Source organism: Sylvia atricapilla, chromosome 1 (genome assembly GCF_009819655.1).
Source record: "Sylvia atricapilla isolate bSylAtr1 chromosome 1, bSylAtr1.pri, whole genome shotgun sequence".
Taxonomy (NCBI): Eukaryota; Metazoa; Chordata; class Aves; order Passeriformes; family Sylviidae; genus Sylvia; species Sylvia atricapilla.
In genome coordinates this window covers 121146196-121170022 of record NC_089140.1, presented here as the reverse complement: position 1 = coordinate 121170022, position 23827 = coordinate 121146196, and the positions used below count along the sequence as shown (strand labels likewise).

The following is a 23827-nucleotide window of genomic DNA, read 5'->3' as shown; positions in this document are numbered from 1 at the left end:
GCATTCTCAAAAAAGTTGCCCTTTTCTATTCTGAAGCTTTCCATGACTTTAAAATGTCATATTTCCAGCACAAATCAATTAGAAATAGTTTTTCTGCAAGGTTTTGTCTCGTAATTTTCTTCAACTTTTCATCTTTTATAATAATTGAGCTAATGCAGTAGCTTCAATGCCAGTTTTCCTTTTTTTATGTAAATCTAGTATAAGTAAAGGATACCAGTTTGCCAGCAGTGACAATTGTTTGGTTTATCTGCACAAAGCATGAATTCTGCATTCCATCATATTAATTCATTCCTCAGGCCTGACCTAAAGATACTTCCTTAAAGATAAGTCTGCAGCTTTGCCACTAAACTGGCAGTCTATTTCTACTAAAGAAGCTTTCTGATGATTTGAACATCTATTTGCTTGGAAGGGACTGAGATTGCCAGCTGATACTTAATTCACTTGTGTACGTTCATTACCAGTTGAGATAGGATTCAGATCATATCTTAAAGCAAAGTCTTGTACATCACCCTTTTATTTCCCCTGCTAGTGTATTGGCATTACAGTGTCATAATCCAGTCACAGACTTTCAAATTAATTCTTTGTGTTCATCTTTTGCATGCTACATTTCACTTCCCCTGGCCTGTTTGTTCCCACTAGTTGCCTGCCTCCCACACAGACATATTGTTACAAGAAAAGTGTTGAGTACAGCTGTGCTAAGATTTTTCTTTGCTAGTATCTGTTTCTAGGAAAGGAAAAGGGAGAAAGTCAGTCCATTTCCTGTTGGTTTAGAACAGCAGAAACATCTGTTTGTCTTAAGATAGTTTTCCCAAAAGAACAGTGGCAAGGGAGCTTGCAGGTGATGAGCTTTGCCATTGCCAGTAGCTATCAGTTTAGACAATAGTGATTATATGGTTGGCTTAAAACAAAATAAGATTCCTTAAACGGCAGAGGTTATTTATTCTTGCAGTAAATTTTTTGACAGCTAATGTTTAATTTCTACAGTGTTTTAAATCTTAAAAATACGTAAGTATCTGGGATCAGAAAACATACATTCTGCTTTGGAATCTATAGTTTCCACAAAATTCTGTCCAAGATTGATTTTTTTGCAGTCCCCTCACCCCTGTTATCATGAATTTGCACAATGCACACAAAATGGTGTTGGGTGATGTGTCCTGGCACAGTGTGCATATAATCTTTCTGACAAATGCATCCTGTCACTACCATTCACTGCATTAATGGGTACATTTAACCTGTGAGGGATCAATAACCCTATATACTCTTAAGTGTATTTACAATATTACACTGACAGCTGTTAAAATAATGTTATGCAGGCTAAAAATCAAGCTGACAGAATAGAGAGTAAGGTTTGGGGTTTCTGTTCCAAATACAGTGCCTCTTCATTCTCCAGGTCAATGTGCTTACCTGATATCATTAAAATCTTTTTAGCCTTAATTATAGAGCATCTAGATGTTTCATCGCTCTTTGTGCCCAAAATGTGATGCATCAGGTATGACATTTTACAGTATTGCAGCATTCTAAACAGTCTTTGTTCAAGATGAAGTAGTTTTGTCAATGACCTCTTGGCCCTATTTGTAGAGGAGCTCCTAAACCCTAATGCTTCAATCTTTTCTTAATTAATATTTTTATTAGTTTTCTTTCAGGATATAGTGACCTTCCCAGACCACTTGCTTTCTTGCTCTGTCTCCTAAGAGGACTTCCCTTGGCTTTTGTGGTCCTTGCCTCATGTTTTGACTAATTATTCTAAAGCTTCTTCATTGTTCAATGGACACTGTTCTTTACTTTGGGTTTTCTACTTCCTCAGATTTTTCTCTGCTCTGGAGGAAATGTATCTGGCTCCAGATATGTCTCCAGGTTTCAGATGTGATTTTTTGTGTTCTCACAGAGGCTAAAAACATAAAGAGGTGTAATACAATCCTTATCTTTGGTTTCCTAATGTCTATCTTTCAACACTGCCCTTCCACTTGAGAGACTTCCTGTAAACCTTCTGCTCCAAAGATCCTTAGAGCCAGCAGCCTGCCCCAGCACCTTGTGAATTGCTTCAGTCTGTTGGCTTTGCAACTCACTGGGTGTTCTTTCTCTAGTGCTGCCTCTAACACAGCCAGCTTTACTTTCAGGATATGGACAGAAGACTAGTCTTGTTGGTATATATGAAAACAAGCACTGATTCAGAATGCTCCTCCAGGAGCAGGAGTATTTTGGGTGTGTTTTGTTCTTTCCACACAATTAGCTTTTTATTCACCCTTATCTTTTTCCTGTACTTCTGCTGAACTAAGGGTATTTCAGCTGAGACACCTGTGAGATAGTGGGTTCAATGGAAACAAGCCTGTGTGGCCTCCTTTCTTGTTATGGCCTTTCTGCTGTGTCCAGAACCTCAATATTGGTTACCAGTAAATATGTTCTCTTTCCTTTGCCTGCTTGTTTTGGTAATGGCAGAGGTGAACTGCTGTTAGAGCTCAAACTTTACTTTGAGAGGTTGCCATAATTTTCCTGAGGGAAGCAGGCAGAAAGGTTATTGGCCAAGTTTTTTAACAGCTTATAACTCTATGAGATCTGACTGGAATTGTAGTCTATCCCTACAAGGTCTTTATCTTTTTTTAACTGGAAGTTCTGCCACAGATTGAGAAAGTATTAAATATTCTGAAGAAAGGTTTTCAGGATTGTTTTGTAACAGAATATATGCAGTCTGAAGACAGAACTTTTCACCAGCAATTACTGTGTTATAGTTTCCTTTCATGTCTTGTCTATAACATTGATTTTGGTGGGTTCTTGTGTTCTGTGATAGAAAAGTTCAGTTAACATCTCTTCTGAAATGCTAATTCACAGGATCTTCCAAATATCTCTCTTTTTAGGATATTTTAAAGAAGAATATATTTTTTTAAGTCTAACTTTTTAAGTTTAAGTTGGTCTTTACTGTCACAGAAAGGATAGGTGCGCTTACAGGTGCTCATCAGGTACTTTGGCACCATAATTTGTTTGGCTTATATGTTTTACTAAAATAGGACTGAATCCCTAAGTGTTGTGATTAAAATGGAAATCATCTCTGGACAAAAACCTGCCCAAAATTTAGCTTTAAGGTTCTGTTCCACAACAAAGGAGAATGTGGAGTCTAACCACCTTATTGATTTAGATTCAAGTCTGACATTAGTGTCAGGGAAACAGAAATGAGAATTCTTAAGGAGGTGGACATCAGCAGCAGAGCCTTGGTTCTCTTCAGTAAAGGTAATCTCTCTGTTGACCTTGTTTAACTAAGTCAAATATCATAATAACCATTTCACATATTATGAAGAATTTCTTTACAAAAAGAGTGTCAAGCGATAGAACAGGCTGTCCAGGGAAGTGCTTCAGTCACCACTACAGGAGGTATTTAAAAGACACATAGATGTGGCACTTAATGATATGGTTTAATGGTGTACTTGTTAGTGCTGGGTTAATGGTTGATTTTTATTTCTAACCTAAATAATTCTATGATTCCATTTTAACAGTCCTTAGTATCTCTGTCCCTCAAGGCTTTTGAGTCCCTGTTTTCTACAGGATGATTCCACCCCATTTTATACACATTTCTTACATTTCCTACCTTTTAGAAAGTCTGCAATCTGTATTTTAGTGTACTGATCTAACATGATCTACATTTTTTTCTTTGTTGATATTCAGTACTAAATTGTATTCACTGGACCAACTGAGATCAGTCACTGTGCTTTGGTGACCACTACTGTGGCAGTCTTATTGCATTACTTACACATTTTTATTAGCAATGAATTGCTATTTGCTTGTCAGTCATTGGTGTAAATCCATTAAAGATTGAAAAAGAATATTAAACAATAAAAAAGAATACTAAAGGATATTATGTATGCTTCTCTAGGAAATCTGCTCTTTTTATGATTTTTAAGTAGAAAGGAAACAAAGCACTGAAAGGTTTCACCAGTCATTTTTGGTTTCTGACCTTTTGGCCTGTTACAATCTTCTCTATGGTCGATTAACAGACACTTTCCTTTCACCTTCCAGGTGTAGATGAAGCTTCCTTCTTAAGGCCATCTGTTTTTTTGTCAGCATTCTGATATGATGTGCAGGGCAACATAAAATGCTCTCCCTTTGCAATTCACCAAGCTCCCTCTCACATCTCTTTTCTTTGCAAGTCTGATGGCATTGAGGAGAAGATTTCTGGATAGAAACTTTATCTGGCCATGCATGCCCATTTTTAGAGGTTGCAGAGCTGATAACTAGCAAGGTAGGGGAGTGTGCATCCTCAATTAACTGCCTTCATCTGCTAAGGGGTGGCTTATTAAATCAGAATTAAGTGTGCTTTTTTAACTTGTTCTTACTTTCAATCCTTCAATTTCCAATTTTAAAGTGATAGGTTACATTCCTTAGTCATGATAATGCAATTTAATGCCTGAACATTTACATTCCTCAAGGTGGGAAAAGAATGTAGAACAGTACACACTAATAATTTGAATTTAATTTGGATGGTAAGAATCACTCTGACCTTTCTTGGGCCTTCTTCCTCTGTGGACTTTCATATTAATTAATTCCTATGAAGTCCTAGCCCTGAGATGGTTTTGTTAGTAACACTTTTATTAGTATTACATTACTGGCATAAATATATGATAAAATGAAGTGAGATACTTCATTCTCTCATTTGCTTAGTGTCTAGGCTGGCAAGCGACGTGACCTTTTTTTTTTTTTTTTGACATGAGTTTCTTATGTAAAAAGAAAATGATACTGTAGTCAGATATGCAGCATTGTTTATGTTCTTTTACTGTAATGGCTATTTGGACAGCATTCTCAGTAACCACTCTGCATGCTTGTAAAGATTAGTGAGTAATACAGTTCATGGGAAATTTTATGAGCTGAAGTAGATAAGAGTATGAGATGTTTGTCTTCTGGATGTCTGCTTTAACCTCTGAAGAATACAGAGTACATCACATCTTCATTATGTTTTCCCCTTTTATTCTTATTGTAGTTAGTTTTGTGTCACAGAAAAGAACTTTTTCTTTTTTATTGTATTTATCTTTTCCTTCTCCCAGCCCCCTGAAAAACTCCATTTCAGCACTGTCCACTTGACATTTTCCAATGTCTTTAACTCTGGAGGCAGTGTTCTTGTTATGTTCCTACATTATTTATACTATTTTTACAGTCAAGACTAAGTTGACATTTTTTAGACCGTTCTCATTACTTAGTTATTCAACTGATAGGTAAAAATACTTCTTCAGAGGACATAAAGTTTTGTTCTTTTCTCTTTTTGATTCTGGTGTTTTTCAGTTATTTTTTCTACCTTAGTCTTCAGTATACAGTACTTTGGGAGGTTTTTCTCATGAAAATTATATATTATAAATATATAATAAAATATATATATATATTATTTATATATATATTTTATATATATATATAAATAAATATTATATATATATATAAAAATATATAAATATATAAATATATAAATAAAATAATTTTCCCCGGGTTTTTTCTCTATTACTTCTTCTTAGCTTTTTTTTTTTTTTTTTTCTTACATATTTCTTGCACTAGTTTCTCTTTAAGGGAGGGTATTTGGGCTGGTTTTGAGACCCTTCTGGAACTTTGACAAGTGCTTCATCTTAACTTCAGGAGTTTAGATTGAAGGAGAGAGAGAGCGAGCAATAAATATGGAAGCAGAGACCTGAAATTACTCTGAAAGTAGTGCTACATAGCTAGTTCAATGTTTGCTCTATTACTTGTCAGCTTAACCCATGATGGTTCAAACTCCTAAACTTAAAATGTCTGTAGCTTCCTGTTGGTTTCTTCTAATTAGTTGTGATGAGCAACAGGTTTTTTTACTTCTTGTTGTACATATTTGCTATAAATGGTAAACAACGTAGTGATAAATGCAGAGAGTAAATACTGAAATACTTATTTCAGTGAAATGTCTATTAAGCAACTTGGAATTCAGAACAGTGGTGTGGCAATATTATCGTCTTGTCATCACAAATTCTGCTGGGAAGATTCCACATTAGATAATGTTATGTTAAACTGAATCCTCCTCCCTCTTGTTTTTCACTCAGGAATGTTTCGATACTGTGATCGTGGAAACATGAGTCAATTTTTTGTTTTTTACTAAGTTACTCATACTGCTTGAAGGAACTACATAGCCTCTAGCTCAGGAAGAGTAAAAAAATAGAATTATCATTAGCTTAATGAAAAATTCCCAGACTCATAACAAAGTTTAAAAGAAAGTATAAATAAAGACAGACAAAAAGGTATAAAACTGCATGTGAAATTACTGTGTACTAAAGGTAGATTGTGTATGCTTAATGTGTTAACCTTACATGTTATGTGCCAACTAATTTTTTAGGTAAAGAGAGTAAAGTAAGTCTTATATTTGTGGGATTCAGTTAAGCATTTTATAGCATTAGATAAGGACAATATTTTTATTAAACTGAAGGAGAAGGGGATTTGTGTTAGAAATGCAGGGTGGGAAAGGAAAAGAAAAATAATCAGCAGTGTAAAAAGTTAGACTAGGAGGAAGATTATTAAGTATAGTTCTTCCCAATTTAGAATCAACCTTTTAAGTGACTTTTGTTAAAGATGTTTTCACAAGAAGTAGGAAGTGTTCATGAGATGTAGAAGGCATCATTGGTACACAGGAAGGTTAAGACAGGCAGGGAGACTTGGGTGATAGAGAGGACTGACATATTACAAATGCAACGAGACTAGACTTTCCAGTCTAAAATGTAAGATTAATAACACAGGTACTAATAGTACTAACTCTGTTGTAATTAATTTGAAAACCACAGAACAGAAATGTTATATTGTTAAGTATTTGCAAGGTAGACTGAGAAGAACTAATGTGGTTGAATTAATGGAGAGGCAAATGTGAATTTTAAGGTGCATTGAGCAAGATATTTCTGGTATAGATACATAGATATTCCTGTTACACAGAACACTGTTAGGCTTTTATATGGTATATTGTTTGCCATTCTTGACTTTTGTATTTAAGAAAAGGAGCAAGTATGGGGAAGGGCTGTGAAGGATGATCAAGACAGTGATCCTTTTTTTCAGAAAAGTTCTGAAATTCTTGTACTTGTTCCCTTTCAAAGTAAGGGCTGATATGGAGTGGGAAAGTGTGGAGGGTAAACGACCAAAAAAAAAAAAAAAAAAAAAAAAAAAAAAAAAAACAAAAAACGGAGCTATGTAAGTTACAGGATAGTATTGACACAAAACAAAATAATGTATGTAAAAGTATAGCCAAGGTGAACACTAGGAGATTCCCAAGTATCAGCTCAGCTTCTAGATCATCCTCCCAGCAGAAGCAAGTAATCTCATTTGTTTTCTAATAGACCTTAGCAGATAAAGAGGATTATGTTGTGAAGTTGCCTGCAACTCATGGATCTTGACTGCTTAATGTGGGATTTTCTAACATTCTTGCATTTGAAATTGAAAAGGTTTCGGGTTTCTATGTTTTAAAATGGGAAGCATCTTTGTTATGTTTTCTGACTATTTTCTAAAAAATGAACTGATGCTTTTGAATCTCTTTCTGTTAATATGTTTTCGTAACATGGTTTTCTTTACAATTCTTACATAGTCAGTTAAACATTCTTTAGCTTAGGGATTTTGCACAACTAGGTCAAAATTTGTTTCATAAATGACCATAGAAAATATAAAATAGAGAAAAAATACTGAATCATTCAGAATTAACTAAATTCATTTAAAGTTTTAAAAGATTTGGCTTATAATATAAAAACCATCTTTTGAATAAAGAATAATCTGGGACAAGTATACATGAATTTTCTTTTTTTAATTTTCATCTATGTAGCTGGGAAGAGGTCAGCATTCAAATAAGGATGTCTGTAGCTAAAACTGATACATAGTGTGTGCTTTGCTCACTTTACATTAAGAATGTTTTTGAAGGATGTGAAAGTAATCTAGAAGAGAACAGCTAGACTAATTCATCACAGAATCATAGAATGATTTAGGTTGGAAGTGATCTCAATAATCATCTTGTTCCATCTCCCTGCCATGGGCAGGAACACCTTCCACTAGACCAGGTTGCTCCATGCAACCTGTTCCAGTGCCTCACCAACCTCACACTCATGTCCAGCCTCTCACCCACCAGCACCCACAAGTCCTTCTTGGCAGAGCTGCTCTCAATCTGTTCATCCCCCAGCTGTGCTGATAATGGGTGTTGCCCTGATCCAGGTGCAGCGCTTTGCACTTGGTCTTGTTAAATCTCATGAGATTCCCATAGGCCTGTTTCTTGAGTTTGTCCAGGTCCCTCTGGATGGCATCCAATCCCACCCCACAGGTGTGACAACCTCCTCACTCAGCTTGGTGTCATGTGCAAATTTGCTGACACTGCACTCTATCCCTTTGTCTATGTTATTGTAGATATTAAATAACACCAGTCCCAAAGCAGATCCTTGAGGGACACCTCTTGTCACTGATGTCCACCAGGACTGAGACACTAACTGCTTCATTCTGGATGTAACTGTCCAAATATTTTCTTATCAAACAAACAGTCCATTCATCAAATCCGTTTTTTTCCAGTTTAGTGAGGAATGTTGTGGGCCACCGTGTCAAAGGTTCTACAGAAATCCATATAAAGGACATCTGTAGCCCTTTCATCATTCACTAATGTTGTCACTCTGTTGTACAAAGTCACTGAGGTTGTCAGGCAGGACTTGCCCTTGGTGAAGCCTTGCTGGCTGTCCCAAATCACATCCCTGTCCTCCCTGTGCCTTAGCACAGCTTCTAGGTGGATCTGTTCCATGATCTGTGCAAGCACAGAGGTGAGGCTGACAGATCAGTTGTTCCTCCTTTCTACCCTTCTTTAAGATACGTACAATGTTTCCCTTTACCAGTCACCTGGGACTTCCTCTGACTGTCATTTGTTTTCAAATATCATGGAGAGTGGCGTGGCAACTAATTCCACTTGTTCCTCTCAGGAGTCTGTTGCAGCTAAACAGCTCCCAGAGACCTTTTTATATTCAGGTTCCTCAAGTGGTCATGAACCTGACCTTTACTTAGAATAGGGGGGACTTCGGTGGTGTGAGAAAAGAGATTGCCATTGAAGACTGGCAAAAAAAGTTGAGTATCTCAGCCTTCTCATCTGTTGTTACCAGTTTTCCAGCCTCTTTTCAGCAGAGAACACTTTCTTTGACCTTCCTTTTCTGGTTAACATATCTATTGATGCCCTTCTTGTTATTCTTTACATCCCTTGCCAGGTTCAGTTCCAGCTTCACCTTGGCCCTCCTCACCCTGTCCCTACACAATCGTACTTCATCTCTATACTCTTCCCGGGTTACTTGTCCTTGTTTCCGTGCCTGTGCATTTGCTTCTTCCCCTTTAGTTTGACCAGCAGTTCCCTGCTCAGCCACAATGATCTCTTGTTTTCCTTGACCAATTTCTAGCTCCTGGGAATTGCTAGCTCTTGTGCTCCATGTAAGACTTCATTAAAGATCTGCCAGCTCTGTTCTACTCTCTTGTGCCTGAAAGCAGTCCCACAGGGGATCCTATTGAGGGCTTCTTGAAGAGCTGAAAATTTGTTTTCCTAAGGTTCAGGAATCTAAGTTTACTCTTTACCTGACCCATATCCCTCAGGACTGGAACTCCACCAAGTCATGGTCACTGTATCTCAGGCTGCCTCCAGTCTTGATGTCCCTGATTAGCTTGCTTGCATTGGTGACCAGCAGATCCAGTATCACATCCCATCTGGTAGGGCTGTTTTTTACTTGGCTCAGGAATCATAAAGTAGAATCATCCAGGTTGGAAGAAAGATCATCAAGTACAATATCAATGCAGTACTACCTCTTTTAGACAACTAAACCACAACATCTACTGCCAGATCCAGATGCTTCTTAAACACCTCCAGGCGTGGTGAGTCCACCACCTGCGTAGGCAACCTATTCCAATGGCTGACCACCTAGATAATGTAAAATATTTTCAGTTATCCAAATTGCCCCTGTCTCAGCTGAAAACCATTTCTTCTTCTTGAATCTAAACAAACCCAGCTCCCTCAGCTGTTCCTCATAAGACAAATTTTCTAGACCTTTCATGAGCCTCACCCAACACCCATTCATCCAGCAGATCAACAGCCAACAATGACACTAAGTTTAGTGTCACTGGCAAATTTACTGCATTCAATCCCTCCATCCAGATCATCAGTAAACAGATTAAACAGGACCAGCCCGAAAACTGTGCCTTGGAGAACACCACTAGCAACTGGCTGCCACCTAGATTTAGCTCCATTCACCACAGCTCCCTGGGCCCAGCCCTACAAACAGGTTTTAACCATTGGAGAGTCCACCCATCCCAGCTGCAAGCAGAAGGTTTTTCTAGGAGGGTGGTAAGGGAAATAGTGTCAAAGGCTTTACTGAAGTCTGGGAAGTTGACATCCACAGCCTTTCTCTCATCTACTAAATAAGTCACTTTGTCATAGAAGATCAGGCTGGTCAAGCAGGGCTTTCCTTTTGTAAATCCATTTTGGCTGGGCTTGATCTTCTGGTTGTCTTGCATGTGCTATGCAATGGCACCCTGGATGATCACTTTCATAATCGTGCCTGGAACTGAGGTCAGGCTGACAGGCCCGTTGTTCTTCAGATCATCCTCCCAACCATTCTTGTAGATGGATGCTACATTTGCAAATTTCCAGTCAGCTGGAACTTCATCATTTGACCAGAACTGATTTTAGATTATTGGAAATGGTTTGGCAAGTTCTTTCACCAGTTCTCCCATTACTCTGGGTGGATCCCATCTGGGCCCATAGTGTTGTGAGTGTTTAATTAGCATACCAGGTCACTAACCATCTCCTCCTGGTTTATGGGGCATTCATTCAGCTCCCCATCACCAACTTCTAGCACTGGGACCTGGGTATTCTAAGGACAGCTGGTCTTGGTATAAAAGACTGAAGCAAAGAAGATGTTAAGTGTCTCTGCCTTTTCCTTATCCCCTGTCACTACTCTCTGCATTTAACAAATGCTGAAGACCTTCCTTTTGCTGCTAATGTATTTATAGAAACTTATTTTGTTGTCTTAAACAATAGCAGCCAAATCAAGTTCTAATTGGGCTTTGACCCTTCTAATTTTCTCCCTACATGACCTTGTGACATCTTTATAGTCCTCCCAAGTTACCAGATCCTCCTTCTAGAGGTGATATATTCTCTTTTTCACTCCAAGTTCTCTGTTTAATCAGACTGGTTAAGAAATTATCCTCCATGCATTCTGGGAGTCTCCTGGATCTCCCGATACTTTCCTAGCAGATGTCAGGGTGGTTGAAGTCCCCCAGCAGGACAAGATCCTGTGAGCAAAATTCTTCCTGGAACTGGAGCAACAAGGCTTCATCTATAGGTTCTGCTTGATCAAGCAGCTTAGCCTGTAGCAGACACAGTTCAAGAATAATGGTCTGTAGTTATCAAAAGGAGTACTTGGAAAAGAGAGCCTCTTTGTTCCCAGGTGTTGTTGTGGATCTGCTGAAAGAACCAGAAGGTTCACTGTGTGAAGACAAAAGTAACTATACTGGATGTTTCCTTCTTCAAAACATAGAATTCACATCTGTAAGAAATGCATGTGGCTAATGGACTGCTTAGGAAAATAGGATATAGCCAGGGAACAGCTGCACTAAGCAACTTGCTCCCCTAGAGAAATTTCAAATATTACAGAGAAAGAGTTGTTTCCTACTCCCCTGCATGGTCTGTGGCTCTCTATCCCTCCACTTGCAAACTCACAGCATTTTCCTGATTAAACAGTGCCAGCAGGGCTGCCAGCTTGATTGACTTCATATGGAAAGGAACCAGATAGAAAAAGTGCAGAGAACGACCCTTTCAGCAGAGCTGACATCTGAAGAATGATTTTCTCATACTGTGTTTTAGCTCATGTTTTAGTGGCCTTTATCTGTGCCACTAAAATGTGATCCCAGTTCCTCTTCACTTTGCATTATTGAATGGGAATAAAGTAATACTTCCTATAACACTTGTGTAGTGGGGAAATAATTTGGTTTATTTGTTCTTTTTTACTTAGTTGAAGAATATGTTGACCATTAGAATTTAGAGAAAACTTCACTGATTTTTTAACATGAGGCTAAATCTAAATAAACTTTCTGGTGTCAGTGAGCTGCATCTTGCACTTGCTTTTATTCCCTTTCTAAGAAGAAAGTAACAGTATTTATCAAAAATATTTAGGCCATTGAGGAATCCAGAGAAATGCAGGAAATCCAGCATGAACACATAACGTATGTACTAATACTTTATTTGTCTTTGTGTGTGTGGATTTGATGGCCAAAAAGGAAGAGGCCCCAAGGGCTCCTTAGTATGCAATTAATATTTTGGCTAGAAAAGCAGCAGATTGTTTCAGTATGCTTACATGTTATGACATCATATTCCAGTAAAATTATAATGAACAGAATTTTTGTTTGTCTCTGTGGCAAACCAAAATGAGTTTTCTAATTGTCAGCAGACCTTGGTGATTTATTTAATTATAGTGGCGCCCACTTACACCAACTTAGTTGAGGTCTGTCAGCATTTCTGTTATGAACCCCTATTTTTAGGGGTTTATAACTAGTTGTAAATATTTACTCATTGCTGAAATTTGACATCCAAGGTCACATTCATAGAGCAAATACCCTTTTTCAGGTTAACTATTCTAGTGACATTAGCTAAAAAGTCGATTTCTGATGCTGTGAACTTAGAGTGAATAAAGGGAACCTGCTTTTCAGACCTCTTATTTGGAGGATCTTTTTAAGAATCTCAGATGTCCAGAAGAGCTAGATGGAAATGAACTTGTTTTTATAGGTTATATATGACAGATTATGTATTATCCGTTATACACATATATATACACACGTATATACACTTTGTTTTCTTCCAACTGAATGTGTCATTTCACATGCCCTTTTGTTGTCTTCTAATCTTACAATCTTCTGTCATTTGGCTGTGTTGGTCAGCTTATGTTCTGAGGAGTGTGCCAGTATCACCTGAAAATCTCTTTTACGTCAGAATTTTTCTCCAAGGAAAATCCTAGCGTTTGTAGCTGCCATGTAGAATGCAGGAAGATACATATTTTCTAAATGAAAATAATAAAAAACTTCTAGAGACCTAATGAGTCCATATGCGAGGCATTACTCCTTGAAATCCTGACTATTTCAGTTCTGTGGCTGAACAGAGTGACAGAGGACTGAGGAGTGTAGAGCTGACATGTAGATGTTCTTATGATGGAAAATATTGTGCTCCTATGTTATTGCAGAATAATCACTAAATTCTGTATAAGTATTCCAAAGATTGCTAATGCTTTCAGCCTTTTCTAATAACTCGTATTTAGTATACTGGGAAGGTTTGTTAATGATTAGTGGCAGATACATCACTTGACCTTTGCATAGGCTTGTTCTATACATGAGTGTACATCTTTGGGATGTGGAATCATTCATTATTAAAACTCAGTTTAATTCTCACACTGTACTGTCAGACTATAATACTATGATTACTTCTGAGGCTTTTGTTAAGAGTCTCTATCCTCACCACTGAAAAGAGGAGGATGTTGTTTCCTTTGACATGCTCCTTGTTGTAGAGAAGCCAATAGCCTCACAGATTTAGTTCATTTTCTGAGGATTTCAGGTGTTCTTTTGTGCTTTCCTGGCCATGCTCATATTGTCAGTGCTCTGTTACAACTCTGCTTGAGGCCAAGGAGAGCAAGAAAAATTTAATCAAAACCACGTAAAAGCCTAATCATTCTGGCAATGCCAAAGAGCTGCATGAGGCTCTAGAGTCACACGCTGAATATCATTTTTCCTTATTATCACATAAATAGCTCCCTAAACACTCTTTAAAAGACAAGGTGGGGAGGGGAGAAGGAAAAAGGGAAGGCCTGTTGTGGGATTTGAGTTTATAAAGTGGATTAAGTACATGTGCTTTCCTCCTTTGCATGCAGTGGAGAGAAAGGTAGGTCTAGTAACTCAACAGGGAACAGGAACTTCTGATGGATATTGTATTTTTCTCTAAATCTAGGTAGGTGCTAACAGCACTACCTCATTTCTTTCAATTTAAAGAGGATTGTGAAGTAATGAGGTGGGACATGCTATCAAGGTGCCTACTGCTTTTGCCTGACACAGGTTGTCTTGTGCTAAGCAGCAGTCAACACATGCAGCCATTTGCAGTTCTGCATCTTCTGGGGTGGTGGGAAGATTTCTGGAACTCTTGGAGGAACTTGAGAGTACCTGTTGCTGCAGGGAAAAGAGAACTACAGGAGGCTGTGTCTTCTAGGAGCTGCCAGTAAGCTCTGTCAGCTACTCCTGGTCAAAAGCTTCACTGAGCTTTCCTTCCTGATTCGAGAGGATCAAGCACATGTAGTTACTGGAGAAGAGCACGTATGAGTGCAGGGCCTAGAGCACTGCTCCCAGAGACAGCCAGCAGACACAGCAGATTGCACAGCAGATAATGCAGAAGGGAGTGGGAAACTCTGCTGAGGATGGGGTTGTGCTCAGCAGTGCTGGTGATGCACCACCTGGCACAGTTCCTAGCACCATCTAGGGCAGCTCTCCTGGTACATCAGAGACCTTGAATCAGAGCTAGCTCCAGAGCTCTAGCTAGGCTGTAGAGATAATGGTCTTGTCTGCAGGAGGTGTGCTGTGTCGGAGGATTTGTTACCAAGTAAAGAAAATGCAGGAAGATGTCAACAAACTGCTGACATCACTAGATCAAGTGAGTAAGAGATCACTTGGATCTTCTCTAAGACCGTGCAAGTACAAGAGCATGAATTCCCAGCCGTACCAAAGGAGGAGCAGGGAGAGTCAGAGGCAATTGGGCTGGGAAACTGGGAGGGAGTCCTGTCATGACAAAAGCTTTGGAAGCTGGTAATTTTTGGCATTGGGAGAAAGATTTCTGCTCCATCTGCAAGTCTCCAACAATATCACTGCCAAGTGTTTGAATTCCATTAGGCATGTAGGAACTTAGTTTTCCAGAAAGTGTGGTCCAACACTAGAACAGGTCATCCAGAGGTGGTGTGGAATCTTCATCCTTGGAGACATCCACAATACCTTGGACAAGGCCTGAGCAAGACAGTATAACTTCAGGTTTAGACCATGTTCTGGATGCTGCTTTGGACCAGATAACCTCCAGAAGCCTTTCCAGCAGGAGTTATTATATAATTCTATGAAAATGTTACCTAAGCAAAAGCATTTCCAGGCCTTAATAATTCTTGCCTAGTGTGTTAAACTGTAAACAAGAAATCAGTGTAAATACCCACTTTCTGCATGTCGTAAAGGCAACTTAGCTCACTCCTCCAAGGCCCTATAGCCAGAGGCATGTTGGAGCCAGTGTTATGCTTGGCTCTTTCCATAAAAATGTAGTTTTAGAATGAGGCACAAAGTTCAGGGACATGGAACACACTTATTCACACCTGTCTGGTTCTGAAGTGTGATGCTCTTTGGTAAACTTTGTATTTTATTTTACTGTTGAAATGACTTGGTTACAATTATTAATGAAAATTCAGAAAGACTTAATATAAAAAAGTTTCCATCCGTGTCCCCAGATGAAAGTGGAGACAGCATACTTAAAAAAGGATCCTTTAAGAAGAATAAGGAAAATACAGTACTGTGTTTGATTGAATCTAGTTTGAGTCAATCTAGTTTTGTTGTAATGGACCTTGCTTTTGTCCATGCTTTTGGAATCCTGGAATCCTGGGATTTCTTACATTGCTGTAAAATATGAACAAGTTATTTGTCAAGTGAGGATCCATTTCTGCTAGGTATATTCTCTGTCACCTGACTTTGTCATCCCTTAGAGCTGAGCTATGATGACAGGTTTCATATGACAGCCTCACGATACTTCTTCCTCCATTCCACTTTTCTGTGGGACAGGAGTTGTCTCCCAGGCAGGGCTTCCACTGGAGTTTTTGATTTTCCTTAGGTTTCGTCTTCTCAAGACTCAAACCAAGAAGGGTGCAGAACTCGACTGTTGGGCTGAAAAATAGTAGAGCTCATTTCAGAGCTCCGCAAATGTAGGTGAAGAGCTGGTTTGCACATAGGAGCTGGTGTCAGTTACCAACTGCCTTGCTGAGGAACAGTTCATGTATTTGAGTACTGGGTCTTATTCTGGGAGAAAAGATAATGTTTCATCCCCAAATAATACTCTATTTTAAGTAAAATGGATGGGTAAAATTCCTAACTTCTATTGTTTTCTTTTCACAACTTCCTTCCAGGTATCACTGCCCAGTGCCTAAAATTTTCTATGTCCAGTTAACTGTTGGCAACAGTGAGTTTTTTGGTGAAGGAAAGACTCGTCAAGCTGCTAGACATAATGCTGCAATGAAGGCCCTTCAAGCTCTTCAGAATGAGCCTATTCCAGAAAAATTACCTCAGGTCTGTGCTTCAGGAAATTTTTTTTTAATAGCTTGCTTTTTCACTGCTATATTTTTAAGTGGCATATATTGCTGCTTAAAAATTGAAATGTTGTGTCATATTTTAAAAAATATTGAACAGAAAAAATATTCTCAGAATAATCTTTCTAAATTGAAAGCAAAAATATAATAACATTTCCCAGTCAAAAAAGCCAAGTGCTTTCAAGACCTCTGGGAGCAGCTGAAGAGCACTCAGGATACTGTAGGTTCTCAATAGCAGGTGTGGTAGGAGACTAAACAGAATCCTCAGTCAAATGAATCTCTGTGGCTTGGTTATGCTGAGGTTAAGGGGCACTGGTTGCAGGTTAGTCATGAAAAACACTTCTGTCACTTCATGGATTAGAGCTGTGGGTGACAGGAGAAGACTGGAGGTAACACTTTGCTGAGATCATGATGGAGGGGAGTACAAAGTGTTACACTGTGTAGAGCTGAGTGTAGCTCTCCGGAGAACTGGAGACTGGTTGAAACAGAGTTTAAGGGCTTCATGGTTCAGGCTCCTCCCTGCTGCTGCCCATGGGAAGTGTACACGGGGCACCATTCAGTGCTGGGGTGTGCTCTCTCCATGGGACATGGTCTATCTTAATAAAACTGTATTCCTTCAGCAAAACGGACTGGCTTAGTTATCTGTGGAAGGCAATTGATTCATCACTTCTCAAACATTGGGCATGAATCAGAGCCAGTACCCATCATAGTCTGTTTATAGTCAACATTATGAGTTGAGCTTTTTTCCCCAATCACTGACAGTGTATTTCTGAGGGAGCAAGGACACACCTGCTGGTACCCATCTAGTAATCCCATTATAACTCAGTGAACTTGACTGGAATCCATGGAATATAGCACAGTAGTTACTTAGATAGGTCTATCTTTTGGCCTTCAGGGCCATCCTTAATGCAGCCTTCTGTATATTCTTCTTCCATTTCAAGCTATCCTTTCTTTCTGTTGTTAGAAAAAACTTCATGAAGGATAAAATCTTTTATCCATATTAAACCACTGAAAAGGAGTATTGCCATCTTAATACCTAATTGCACAAATGTGTAGAAGAGCATAAGGTGAGCAGAAGCAAGAAGCAATCAGCCAACAGGGCAGGGCTGCTGGTGAATGTGCTTTCACAAAGAGCTATTGTGTGTCTGCCAAAGCACCTCTGCTGTCTCATAGATGTGAGGCTCAGAAAGGCCTTACAATTAAAGTGTCAGTTGTGGGAATGAGGATCAAATTTAAATCCAAAGTGCCTGAGACACTCCTGAACATATTTTATCTTCATAAGGCTTGAAACTTTATTGCTCAATACTAAGGTCCAAGCCTCGATCCTCCCTATTCTCCACTCACCATTAGGTTCTCTGCTATGTTTGGTGAAAAAATATGCAGGGAGTTAAATCGTAAGGGCAGAAGGGACAATGAGGGATTTTCTGGACAGATGTGTTTGTAATGATCATGAAAATTTAAACTGTAGTTTCTAGTTAGGCTATACATATCTGGTTAAACTAGACTACAGCTAGAAAACCTAAACATTCTTGACTTGAAGGCTTGCCGACAGTCCAGTGGGCATTGTATTATTTTATGTAAATTACACCAGTGTTTGATTATTCTCCATTTCAAAGATAATTTGTGAGGTATTTATTTTAGAATTCATTTAGCTTCATTTTCTAATTAATTGGTATTTTCTTATGTTTCCTAAATGTAACCAGCAGATATCAAAAATCTCTCCCACATGTACATTTACAGATTATTTTAAAGTGTTTTTGAATCTTTTTATAGAACTGATTGTTTTCATAGGGTATCAGTGTAAAGTTGTTTTTTCTAATCAGTTCATTCTTTGGGCTTTTTTTTTTTTTTTCCCAGCTTTTTAGATTATCAGTGTCCTGTATTAAGGACAAATTTAATTGAATACAATACCAAGTAATATTCTTACTAAGGTTTTTTGCAGAATAGTAGTATCCCATTCCTAGATTTTTTTTTTCCTTTTAAATATTGTCCTTTTAACTCTGCTGATCTTTCTCAGTGAACCTGATCAATGCTTTGCCTGTCCTGTAAGCAATGATCTACATTCTTGATTTCAGTGGTACTTTACATTTCATTATATGAAATGAGCTAGAGGTCCTACATAATTTCATTGTCACTAGCCTTGTTATTGTTTTGCACAGCACCCTTTTTTTCCCTGGAGGTTCTATATTCTTTATAATATTTTTCTTTTGTCTTTAGCTCCAGATCAATGTCAGGCATATAAATGGCTTCTTTCAGAATCAAAATTTTGCAACTATTTTGTGAGACAAAAGGTGTTCTATGTCTGCATGCTGTAGCTGAGTGCTGGATTTTTGGCCCTGTGTTATCTTAAAGAGTAATATATTAACAGTTAAAAAAGGTAGATAAAAGATTGATCAATTTCATTTTAACGTGAAGAACCTAGGGTTTTTTAAATGTTGCTTTAGAACTGTGGTATCTGGATTTTGTAGCTATGCTGGTGGCTGAAGATTTAGATCAGACTTTGTTATGTAAGATGGGAGCTCTGCAGGAATCCACCTAATTCAGCCCAAGTGTCTTTGATGTTTACCTCCACTAATAAAAAATTAGGAGTCTGGCCAAGGTTACATGGTTGTTGAGAGATCCCAGTTTGAAGTATTTCAGAGCTTTGCAGTTTGAAAGTAGCTGGAAGTGAAGCCTCTGAGAACTAAGGAAATGTGGCCTGGGGGATAAACACCAAAGGCTGTAGTTGCAAAAGGCGAAACTCTGACTGACCCTGGTGCTGATGGCTGTGTGACAAAATTTAGATTTACCTGAAGAGTAAGGCAAAGCTGAACTTTAAGCAGAATGTTTCATGTGCCTTCTGGGTTTTTTATCTCTTTTCCTCTCCGTTTGTTATGTTCCTATGGATAAATAAATAACGTTCTGTGTTGAGCAAGCTGTTCTCTGTCACTACCTTTTCACACTGGTCATAACTCCCAGAGGGAAGTTGATGGAGGGGCCATTAACCAGCTGGCCCTGCTGAGGACACCTGTAACCTGGTGACCCAGTCAGAGTGGGGATGATTGACTGAATTTCTTCTGAGAGAAGTACAGCCTTTCCAAGAAGTACAGATTTCTTCCTTGCTAAGAAGGGGTACCCACAGAGAGCCTGACAAACAGGTCAAAGGATCTGTTTGATCCTCATGTTTGACACAAGTGTGTAGTCAGACAATTGTTATCCATGTCATTAATAAGACTAACATCCATAGACATTATTTTGCTGTTTATAATTAATTTATAAATTAATGTGTATGTGTTTCTTTGTTATGAGGCGTAAGCACAATATATATGGCTTCAGTCAGCAGGTGTCTGAAAATGGGGTGCTGACATGGATGTCCAAATGCTGATTTTACAGCCTGACAGGAGACTCCAAAGTCTTTGAGAAATTGGGGGGAGAAGGATATTATATTTTGTTGATCTTCTAAGAATTGTAGTATGATTATGTATGCATCGTTTTCAGAATGGAGAAACAGGAAAAGAATCAGAAGAAGATAAAGATGCAAACAAATCTGAGATCAGCGTAGTGTTTGAAATTGCTTTGAAGCGCAATATACCTGTCACTTTTGAGGTATGTATTACATTTTTATCTGTGTTACATATTTATCTTCCTAAGAAAGTATTAAAAAAAGCACCACTAAAACTCAACAGAGATAATATTAATATATGAAAAATATGAATTTCATATTCATGGAAATTATAAAAAAAAATCAGTGTGTATCAGAGTCCAAGACAGTGACTTTTTACTGATAAAATAGATGCTCTTTCAGAACTTTTACAGATCTAATATTCGGTTGCAAACACTTGGATGGCAGAAAGACAGTTAAACCATCTTCTATACAAAGCTGAGGGGTTAGAATCTGTAGCCACACTCAATCTGATTTGAAATAATCTTCAAAGAGTTAACCAAAGTCTTTGCTTTAACTGTTGGCATTAATACGCTAGGTAAGTTCCAATTGAAACATTTCACCTTCAGTGTGCTGTTTTCAGAAAGTCATGAGTATCTTACACTCTGATTCTGTTTCACTTATCTATTTCTACTTAAGCTTTCACGAGTTTTTTTGTTTGTTTCATATGATTTTATCTATGTACCCACTTCTGACACCTTTGTTTACCTGAAGTAATAAAGAGCATTTGGAATAGCTCCAGTGCTATCAATGAAGTAACTATGGGAGAATGAGTGATACTAACAGGAATTATTTTCCGATGGGAAAGTTCTTACAAAACCTTGTTGTAAAAATCTAACACCATTGTGGTAGGAAGCACCAGATTTTCAAGCTTTTTTTTTTTTTTTTTCTTGTTTTGATGCAGAAAATGCTAATGTAAGTAGCCTTTTATGTTTTTGTTTTTCTGCATTTTGTTTTACAATTAAACTGAGTCTGCATGAAAGACATGGGTAGTGCTTATACTGGTGATGGTTATTTTCTCCAGAGCTTTTTCCTTTTAAAGTATAGGCATGTATATGCATGTGAAAAAAATCAAACCCCCTAAGCTGTGGCATGCCCTACAGTGTGCTGTATGCAGTTTACTGACATGTTTGGCCCATGTCCTTGAACTGGCCAACATCAAATAAGCTATTTTGGACCTTCTTAGAAATCTGAGAAATCTCTCAGAAGGTAGGTAAGAAAGACAAAGAATATTGTTCATGACTAAGGAATTCCTCAGTATGGCAAAGGCATATATGCTTCATATATGTGGTCCATGTAATATGGGCTAGTTAGAACATTATAGAGAATGTAAAATCTAGAGGATAAAACGGGGATGTCTGGGACTGTTGGTGCATCAGTTTGCCACTACATGCCAATCACCTAACTCTTAGCTAAGAGCAGACGTAATGGAATCACATGCTTGTATTTCAAAAAGGAAGCTCATCATTAATGTCTCAGTTTTCAAACATTTTTTTCTACCTCAAACATTTTAAAATATTTGGAATAGTTCCATACCAATCCTTACTGAATTGTAAGGAGATGTATGGTCACTGGTCACAGAGGAGCTTGGAAGTTGTAAATAAAAGAGGGGTAGTGCTTTGAATGTCTTCTTCACTTCTGTTTGAGCTTATTAAATGGAGAGCATTTAGTAAAGAGAGAGTGAAGGCAGAGATACTTTGTAGGGAAAAACCTAATGTGTCACTTGCCAAAAAATGTTAACAACATTGAAAAAAGACAGTTTCTTGCTCTCCTGACAGATTTTGTGTTATTTCCTGTCTTTAAATCTAAGTATTGGTGGCATACTCAAACAGAGTTTTGAGTGAACTTGGTTCTGGCTTACTTTTCAATAAAACTGCTAAGCAATTATGGATAATCCCCAGGATCTGATGTTTCTAATAGGATTTTATTTACTAATGGCCTTGTGTTATTCCAGGCAGGCATCAAAGCTTTTTCTAGCTTTTATTTTGTGTGTGGTAGCTATAAAATGATTGCCTTTTCTTCATCTGACAAAGCTTTAGCCAATGTTCCAACAGTGCAGGGTTATGCAACAAAGTAATGATCATAAATATATATAAAGTTTTATGTAAACATGTCCTCAGAATTGCATGAGGGGTGAACAGTCCTGTGTTATGTAATGTGGCTAGTTTGAATTGTCTAGGAACTTTAGGATGAGTTTTTAAAACTTTCTATCTATTAAGTTGTTAAATAAAAACATTCAATTGTAACAAAGAACAAGGTTTACTCCATACACTGCTACATTCTTAGCTAATTTTGATTCCTCAGCTTTTAAGTCAAAATGCAACTGCTGCAAGGCATTTGTGGGGTTCCCAATGAACAGTTTTTAAGGATGGATACAAAAGTGTTTGCTGTAGGAATTGTTAGAGTAGCTGTAGAACAGTCATTTCACCTCTTATTCCTGCCTTGGCAGTAGGCTAAATCTTGCTTTTTACTTGTTTTTCAATATTTATATTTTTTATTCCTTATTTGTCAGTAAGGAATAGATGAGCCTAGAAGACATAACTGAGGTCGACAGCTTCAGATATTAGAACATGTTGGGGTGTTTCAGATTGCCATTTTATTTTCAATATTTTTCCTTGGATTTCAGTGTTATTTTTTTATAATAGCAAATATAATAATGTCTTTTTCATTCTCAGTATCAGGAAAGGCGTAGAGTGCCTGAAAAGGCAAATCTTCTGCCCCTCCATCCCTGTCCAGTGTTCTGCTGGGAAGTGTTCTTATGTCCCAGTCTTATCACAGTGAGACAGATTCTGCATTTTGATCCAGGGATAGGCCAAATTGCAGACTCTGGGAGAGTAGTTCTCAGCTGAAAGTTTCACACCTATCTGGCTTCTGCTGTACTGGGGATTGAGGCTTTGGATGACTGACTACTGACTGACAACTCTCAGTTGGATTTTGCAGAATGGTAACCCATTCACTGCAGTTTTACACTTTGATATTCAGATTCTTCTTCTTCAAAAAAAAAATAGATTTTATTTTTATAACTAGGAAAGTCTGATGTATCTGCCTGCACAAGCTCCTGGAAATATATTGATATTTTAAAATCTTATAAGTAATCTTGTATTCATAGATGTAACTGACATGGATTTTTTTGATCTGATATTTGTCTTCTCTAGTTTTGGGGGAAGGTTTAATGTATGTTTAATCTTGTCCTAATCTTTTGAATTTTCTACCTGGCATCTCATTAATAATTAAACCAGTGTTACTCTTTCTCTGTAATCATACTTCTGTTTTTCATTTGTCAGCATGATGCATTAAGTTGAGCCAAATTCATTCTTGATGTAACTTGACCTTAGATGTGTTTTGGCCCCATGTGTTTTCTCTTGCTGTAATTATTCTTTAAATCCATGGAACAGAAAAAGAAAAGTGTATTGAACTGTCACCCTTAATCAAATTCTCAGCTTTAAATTAGCCCTGATTATGTCCACAGCTCGTATCTTTCAACTGAGGAAATAGTTTAATGTCCTAAGGTGTATATTCTTCTTAGCTAGCAAAGGTTGAATTTCTTTTTAGTGTTTTCTGTCCCAAAGCTCATAGCAAAACTGTTTGAAATCATATGGAGTAAAAAGATCTGAAATCTGGGGTTAACCAAAAATGTTGTTAGGTAAATATTTTTTTTGCTTAATTACCAAATTTGGATGTTTAGCTTGATCCAGATCCCATCTGAATCCTATGGGGTTTACTCCATTGACAACACAGACTTTTTTCCATTTACACACTCACAAAGATACATTTTTTAATGTTTTCCGGTAAATTATTTACCCTGTGTCACATACTTAAAAATTAAAAGATGAAAGCCACACCAAAATGCATTAGTTTTATATTAAGAAATAGGTTTTTGTGTTTATGAAAATATAATCTGGTTTGATATTAACATTCTTTCTCTCATAAAAAAAATATATATATTTGTATGCATTTATATGAATATGAGAAAACTTATATTAAGTAATATTTTAGGAACTCAGCAATTGTATTTCTTAACCAAATTATTTTTTCCTTTTTCATCTGGTCAGTATAGACATTCTTGTAT

The 23827-nt window shown here is 37.7% G+C and overlaps 1 protein-coding gene across 2 annotated transcripts in view; it reads left to right on the top strand.

Annotated features, from left to right (window-relative positions):
• The window catches only part of STAU2 (staufen double-stranded RNA binding protein 2), a 170380-nt gene that overhangs the window by 37165 nt on the left and 109388 nt on the right, over nt 1-23827 (top strand). For both annotated transcript variants that reach the window (XM_066332364.1, XM_066332355.1), the window contains exons 6-7: nt 16158-16317; nt 19815-19922. In XM_066332364.1, the coding sequence (XP_066188461.1) occupies nt 16158-16317; nt 19815-19922 (268 nt within the window). The remainder of the gene's footprint in view (nt 1-16157; nt 16318-19814; nt 19923-23827) is intronic.